The sequence below is a fragment of the Populus alba genome, chromosome 12 (assembly GCF_005239225.2).
Source record: "Populus alba chromosome 12, ASM523922v2, whole genome shotgun sequence".
In the NCBI taxonomy this organism is placed as follows: domain Eukaryota; kingdom Viridiplantae; phylum Streptophyta; class Magnoliopsida; order Malpighiales; family Salicaceae; genus Populus; species Populus alba.
Genome location: NC_133295.1, coordinates 1992923 through 2001167, shown reverse-complemented (window position 1 = coordinate 2001167; position 8245 = coordinate 1992923). Strand labels below are relative to the sequence as shown.

At 30.4% G+C, this 8245-nt stretch overlaps 1 protein-coding gene across 1 annotated transcript; it reads left to right on the top strand.

The window, feature by feature from the left end:
* Positions 1 to 5840: 5840 nt before the first annotated feature.
* On the top strand, positions 5841 to 7942 carry LOC118035939 (dof zinc finger protein 1). Its single transcript, XM_035041613.2, has 2 exons — positions 5841 to 6011; positions 6527 to 7942. The coding sequence occupies exons 1-2, from the start codon at positions 5985 to 5987 to the stop codon at positions 7394 to 7396; spliced, it is 897 nt and encodes a 298-aa protein (XP_034897504.1). The 5' UTR covers positions 5841 to 5984; the 3' UTR covers positions 7397 to 7942.
* The last annotated feature ends 303 nt before the right edge of the window (positions 7943 to 8245 follow it).

The window sequence follows — 8245 nt, the reverse complement described above, 5'->3', positions numbered from 1 at the left end:
GTTTTTGTTGTTCAAAAAGGGAAGAAAAAACAGAGACATCCATGCTCAAACAATGGTGTGCTTCTGGATCCATGCATGTGAGCCAAGTGCCTGGGCAAAGCAAACGTGAATATTCTCATTTTCTCCCCATCATTCAAGCATAGGCCATATATACAAGTGGGTCCATTGATTTGATCCCACTGTTTATGATTTCCCCAATCAAATCATGTTTACCCTCACTAATTAATCTTAAGCGCAGTTGCTAATCAGGAAAAAAAAATATTCTTCAGCAGAAAGTAAGTCAAACATTGCTGTCTGCCTCCTAATTTGGTACCCGAATAAATACCATGGAATATCGCTCCCATTAATTAAAACACTAATGATTTCTCGTTCAACTCTTGTAGTTTCCTTTTCCTTTTCCTTTTTTTAAAGATAAAGAAGAGTATAAATAGGTTAACTGCTCATGTAATGTTTTCAATTCATTTTTGTGATTTTTTTGAAAAGAAAAATAACCCAAACCCTTTTTTGTTATAATTATTCTTGAGTTAAGTTTATGATAAAATCATGAAAAATATTTGTTGGGTTTCATGATAGTAGAAATTGAACATGTGAGCTGTAAATTAATGGAAAAACAAGTCTAGGAAAAGAAGATGATGAAAATGTTTACCCTTATATTTTAAAAGTGTTTTAAAAAAATTTAAAATTTTTTATTTTTTTATTTTAAATTAATATTTTTTAAATGGTTTAAGATCATTTTGATACGTTAATATCAAAAATAATTTTTTTAAAATAATAAAAAATATTTTAAAAAAATAATTACAGTTATATTTTTATATAAACTCGATATGAAAAAGAAAAAAAGTAAAATATTTAACTTGGATCTCTAGTTTTAATTTATGTTTCACTCCATTTAAAATTGGTTTTTGCTTGGTGAGACCGGGTAAATTTATACACCTGATTTATAATATTTTTCTTCTTGAGAAGAAAATCATGTTATTAGCCAATTAACATGGCTTACCGGCTGGTGCGAGCTGCCAATTTCATGCAATAAAATATATAATCTATTTTTATTATAACATGTTTGCAAGTTATCCAAAAAAATCTTGATTTTTTCTAAGATAACTTTTGGCTGTCGTCGTATATTTTTATATATAAAAAAAAGGTGAATCAAAAGAAATTATTCTATTATTTATTTATGATTTTCTTAATAATGTAACTTTAGAAGAAGCATCTAGCACTCTTGAATATTTATTAAGTTATATGTGTATTTATGATTTGTTTCTCTCTCATTAGTTTACTAGATTAATAAGTGGTTATAAATTCAAACAATTAACTACTTTCTATTGATTTCATGATCACATATATTTGAAAAAAACTTTTTAATAAAATAAAAACTAAAAACAAATGGAGTCAAGACTAATCACTTATTCAACTAATTAAATTAATTTACATCTCACTCCATCAAAAATCTATTTTAAAATCCGGTTGACGGCATCTAATAATTTCTGAAAAAATTATTACTAAATTTGTCTTTAATTGTTTAGGAATTAAAAAAAATAAAAATAAAAACCTAAAAATAGTATTAGCCCAGCAAATTAATTATGTAACTTGATTTATGTTAAGTTTCAAATTAAATTTGATTCTATAAATTTGGATTAATTTAATAGATTCATTCACAATCAAAATAATCTGGTTGAAATTCAATTTATTTATTTTAAAAAAATATAAAAAATATTATTTTAAATTAATCTAAAAGTTTTATTTAAAAATATGATAAGGATTGCATTTTAAAATATTTTAGTTCAAGAATATATTAAAATAATTTTTTAAAAAATTTATTTTTGACATCAATTTATTAAAATTATTTAAAAATACTGAAAAAATTAAACTTAAAAAATTAAAATTTTAAACAAACAGTATTTTAGCCAAAATGACAAACGGGGTTTAATATGGCTAATCCATCACCCGGAATTTTAATAACTTTGCTCGACAGGTTTAAGAAGCGGCAATTAACCAACTCGAAAAGAGGTTTAGATGACGTGTGATGCACCAGGGAGCATCGGCAACTCCTGGCCCTACAAATTTCCCATCACATGACGTTGATTAAAACATAACCATCCATTCTTTCCTCAAATCATCAACAAAAGATCAAACGGTCGCTGCAGATTCTCTTTTTTTCTGATTGTGAAGGGCCCACTTTCTCTGACTTCATAGACACGTTTCGATATTTCATGGCGTTTCTTCTGTGGGGTCCGCTTCTTGGAATGTACGTATGCACCACGTTTATATTCTATCCAGATGGCTTGGGGTTCGAGCCGCCGCCGCCACTACGCCAGTAATTATTTTTTATTACTTTATATGTTAAAATAAATAAATAAAAGAACTGAGTCCTAATTTTCTGACGATATCCCAATAAATTTAAGCGTTATTTCTTAAGACAGAATTAAAATGGATTGAATTAATCAATTTGTTTATTAAACAAGCTAATTGGATAAAAAGCTACCACGCATTGAAGACTTTATGTATGTAATTTTTAAAGTTCGCATTATTTTTTGTTCATTTTAATTATTCTAATTACAGTTGATATTTATTTTTTAAATACGAAAATATAAATTTGATGATTTTTATTTAATTTAAACCACGTTTTTGTTGGTATAAAATATTTTTATAATTATTTTTAATGGTTTTGTGTAAAACATTTTATAACAAAACTCATTAAAGTAAAATCATAATTAATCCATAAACTTATTTTATTTAATGAAAACAATTTTAGTGAATAAAATCTTTTTATTATTTTAAAAAATATATTAGTTAATTTACACATACTAATTAATTATTTTAATTCCTATAGCTATTATTATGATCGTCTATATTATTATTTCATCATCATTTGTTTTTTACTGCTATCATTATCATATGTATTTATATTTTTATTATTTTCTTATAACATTCTTATCTCATCACCATGATATATCATAATTATTATACAATTACTATATTTTAAAAATTCATAAAAATAATTCCTAATCGTGTGGTTAATAATATTTAGTGTTGCAAATATATTTTTTAAAAAATATTATAACTTCCAGTCATAGATATAGACATGACTAGATGAAATAATTAGTTTTATTTAGTAAAAAATTAAACAGCAATATAAAGGATCAAATAAAAAAATGATTATGATAAACTAGTAAACAAATCATTTTTTTGAACAAAAAAATAATATAGTTTAATTCTCAATTAATTAAATATAAAATGATAAACAACTTGTCTTTTCTTTTTATTTTTTTCACCTAACCTTATCATTTTAAATGGTAACTTATTCGAAGAAAAAAAAGAAAAAAGAATCACTAAGTGATCTTTTAAATAAATAAATTATATTTTATTATTTTTCATATAACATCTTATCTCATCACTGTGATATATCATAATTATTCTACAATTATTATATTTAAAAATTCAGAAAAATAATTTCTCATCGAATTAGATTGTGTTGCTATAGTTGAAATATATAAACTCATCATGGCTTAGGTTATAATAAAAATCATCTGAGCAATTCGTTATTGGGTCAGGATTTTTATGTAAAAAAAATATTCATTGTTGCAAGTTTGTTTTTGTTTTTTTCCTTAAATCCTGTAACATCGAGTTATATCTATAACTAGAATAAATAAACTAGTTTTATTTAAATAATAATAAAAATAAACAACTATATAATATATCAAACAAAAACAATGATCACTATAATTTAGAGTTTTTTTTTTTTGAAAACAAATAATATAGTTTAATTGTCAACTAATTAAATATGAAAAAGATGAGATTTGAAAAAAAAAAAAAAAAAAACCAAGAAGAATCTTGTCAAACCCACAATTCTAAGTTATGAAATTACAATAACTTATTAAAAAAGAAAAAAAAGTAAAAAGAATTACTAAGTGATGTTTTAAATAAAAAGCAATGATGAAAAAAAAAACTAAAAAGAAAGTAAACTAACTCTTACAATTTTCTTGTGCTTCTAGAGGGAGTGTTACAGCTCAGCTCATTAATCACATTAATCAGCATTCAATAGCTGGCTAGCATGTCCCCGTAATATGCAGTGGTTTTTTTCGCAGGGGAAAGAAAAATGGTGGATTTGAAAAGGAAAGCAGCACCTTCTTGGTGCCATTTTTCATAGATTTTTTGTCACTTAGAAGGTAAGTTTCAACAATTGTTTTGACCCTTTCATGACTCCCAAAGTCTTTAGATCGAGTCATTCCCAAGTATCCCAGTTGTGAATGGTCAATTATGTTTGGCTCTTTATTAGCCTCATAATATATATATATATATATATATATATATATATATATATATATATATGTAGGGCATATATGCATGCATTTATAGACTTCCATCAAAATTCCTTTGACAAAAAACGGTTGCCTTCCTTTACTCTCAGAGAAACATAGGGAGCAAAGACGAATTAGAATTGGGCTCTGCTTGCTCTTTCCAGACACAAATATTGTCCAATTACAGGGGCTGCTGCTGCCACTTGCTGACTCCTGTGACCATGCGGAAGAAGCCGCCCTACCTCAGCCCTTTCTCTCTCAGGTTTTCTCACTAAAGAATCAAGGGACTAGAAAACAAGAATAATAAAGAATTCTTGAAAAGTAACGACGACGACGACGAGGAGGAGGAGGAGGAGGGGGAGGAGACTCATTGTTGCTTTCTCTCGTTCTCTGGTCAGAGATTACCCACTAAAGCACACTGTGCAACCGCGTAAAGACACCATAAAACAATAAACATTGACCATATGCCAAGAAAATCAAGTGTGCTCACATAAATTTCGCAAATAATTAGGATAATTTTGAAAGGGTTTGGTTCTTGCAGCACATGGGGGATCTTACTTGGCCGGACATATCCAAATTAATTAGAGTTTTTTCTCTCCAAATATCCTAGTTTCTATCTGGCAATACACCTGGGCTGCATTTAAAATGTAAGAACATGAGTTTCTTAATTAGTTAATATTTTGTTTAGCCTCAAACTCATATAGAATTAAGAACATCTCTAAAATATTATCGAACGCTCATCATTTAATACACACACACCAAAGTAATTAATATTTTTATGTCTAATTACTTTCATTCGTAGAAATATATAATATTTCTATATATGAAATTAACACTTATATATAAATAACGTGTGAGACGTAATATTATTTTCGAAACGGAAGAAAGTATGGATCAATGATGATATCGATGGGTGGTTTATTCTCTCTAAATAATAACGTCCATATTTTGATCTAGATGATAAAATAAAATCATTATCGTGCATTTTAAAACTGTTTTTTTCCCTGTAAATCCTATTTTAAAACAATATAAACTCATTTTAAAACTGTTTTAAAAAGATAGATTTATTCTATGTATTTGTATCGATTTTTTCAACTAAATTCAATTAAAAATATTAATTTCTTCAACTAAATTCATCTTCTATATCTTTTTTATTTGTTTTGAAATACTAATTAAACACATTATACTCATACTTGCCATCACGTATATATTTTTAAAAAAAGATAATAAAGATAGAAATTACATATCTTTCTTTGTAAATCCTATTTAAAAAAAATAAAAATTCATACTAGAACTGTTTTAAGAACATAATTTTTTTTTTAAATCATTTCTTCAACTACGCACGGCTTCTGTATCCTTTCCCTCGCTGTGAAACACTAATCGAACACGTTATGCTCACACTGTGCCGTCATGTGTTTTCTTCTTATTCTTTCTTTACACTCTTTTTTGTAACCGAAAAAAACTAAGATAACGATAGAATAGAAAAAGACAAGAATGCCCCTTCTCATTTCTTGATATGCTAGTAAACAACGAGAACACCAACCCAAGAAGACACCACAAATACCCTCTCAAGTCTCAAGTGTTTCCATCTCTTGCTTTTAAGACCAGTTTGCTAGAAAGTGAGAGTTGTTGATTTTTCCTTCAGCAAAAGACTGCATAACTCCCTTTTTTCCCCCTCTTTAATCCATGGATACTGCTACTCAGTGGGCACAGGTAAAGACACCGTCTTTTTTCTCTACACACAATCATGCTGTTCTTTTCCCTTTTCTCCTTTTCTGGGTTGGGGTTTTCAAGGCTAATTAGAATAGTATTTATCTTTTGGTTTGGTGGTATGTATGTTTTTTTCTTGATTACTACTTGCTTGGTAGTATATGTAAAGTTCACTTTTTTCTCCGTGAGATGATGCTGTTCATCAGCCCCCACTAATGTTTGAATTTATGTGTTCTTTGTTCTTGAAAGTTGAGAGTACTGCACTTCTTTTTATCTCCACCATCTGATAAAGCACCTAGAAAAGTTTTTATAGTGTTTTTTTTCCCCTGTTGCATGTAATCCTCCAAGGGTTAACAAGTCTCCTTTTGTTTTCTTTGTCTTGTTTGTTTCCTCTCAACTTTCCTTTTCTCCATCTTCATCTACCAAATTTGGAGTGAAGAGTTGTGAGAGGGCTTTGTTTTGTGTTGTGTGAATCCTGAAATTATGGCTTTTTTGTGTCCATGGTTTTTCACTTTCAGGGGATTGGTGCTGTTAATCCAATGGAAGGTTCAAGGTCTGATGTGTTAGAGAGAAGGGCAAGGCCTCAAAAGGATCAAGCTTTGAATTGTCCAAGGTGCAATTCCACTAATACCAAATTTTGCTACTACAACAACTATAGTCTTTCTCAGCCAAGGTACTTTTGCAAGACTTGTAGAAGGTATTGGACTGCAGGTGGGTCTTTAAGAAACGTTCCTGTTGGTGGTGGTTCAAGAAAGAACAAGAGGTCATCAAGTACTCCATCAACATCAGCAGCAGGAGCAGCAGCTTCAAAGAAGTTTCCTCTTGATCTGACCCAACCAAATCTCCCTCATTCAGCTTCTCAAAACCCTAAGATCCATGAAGGTCAAGATCTAAATCTAGCTTACCCCCCATCAGCTGACGATTATAGTAATTTGTCTGAGTTTGTTGAGATACCTTTTGATACTGAAAGCAACAAAACCCACCATCAAAACCCTAATCCTTCAAGTACATCTCCCTCTCATCATCATCATCATCATCACGTCTCACCCATGGAGTTTCTCAAGAGTACTGCCATGAATTCAAGAGGATTTAGTGCTTTCATGTCAATTCCACCACTATCCGATTCAAACAACACCATGTTTTCAACTGGCTTTCCTTTACAAGAATTCAAGTCAACTCAGAATTTTTCTTTAGAGGGGCTTGAAAGTGGGTATAGTAACACTCAAGGGGTGCACGAGACTTGTGGCAGTGCAAGGCTTTTGTTTCCTATAGAAGACTTGAAGCAACAAGTTCCAAGCAATACTGAATTTGAACAGAATACCAGAGAGCAAAGAGATAGTGCTCCAGCCGGGTATTGGAATGGAATGTTAGGTGGTGGATCATGGTAATTAACAGAGATAATGGATATGGTCACAAAAATGTTTAGCCTTGTGTTTGATCTTAATATAGCCCCTCCCCCCACCTTTTGTTTTTCTTCACCTGGTGAGTGACTTGTTATATGTTGAATCAAAACTAGCTAACAGGTAGGGTTTCATGTCTCTCTCTTGCTTTCATCTCTAGCCTTATTTTCCCTCCCTTCTCTTGACTTCATCTTGCTTGGTCTTCTTCCTCACTCCTAGTACTCAATGTGGATGCATGTTTGAAGCTTATTTTAGCTACGGCTTCAAGATGGAACAAGAAGTCTACAGGCTTCACTTAAATTGAGAACAAAGAGAATATGTACTTACCTAGCTCTCTCTTTTGGGTTTCACGTCAAGAGTTACTTGTTGGTACCTACCTAGCTTAAGTTTGGACATAAGTGTTCTAAGTGTGTAACATGTACTGTGATGAGGATGATGTTGAACATGATTTGACTAGTTTTGTTAATATTTTTTAATTAAGAACTGGGATTTGCGGTATGGTATGATTATTGATGATTGTTTCCATATGGATTATTCACTTTCTTGGGCTTGAAGTGAGTTGGCATGATGGCTGTCAATCCTTTACAGCACTTTTCGTGTTTCTCCTTTCTCTTTCTCTTGCTTTTTTGCTTGCCAACAGGTCCTGAAGTGTCGGGTCTTGTCAGCATCATCTTGGTCTTTGAGATTCTTCCACCCCTTAAAGCAATCTTCATGAGGCAAGGTAGGATCTGAAGGAGAATAATTAACCACCAGATCACGACTAGGTATGACCCATTAGCCATTTCTCCACATGGTATGCCACTTTCTCCCCATAGGAGATCTAATGCTAGCTTCTTT

What these genes read in the sequence shown, in the direction of transcription:
- LOC118035939 (XM_035041613.2), top strand. Translation starts at nt 5,985, where the DNA reads ATGGATACTGCTACTCAGTGGGCACAG. An exon ending in CTGCTACTCAGTGGGCACAG is followed by an intron (nt 6,012 to 6,526) that starts GTAAAGACACCG and finishes TTTCACTTTCAG; the next exon opens with GGGATTGGTGCTGTTAATCC.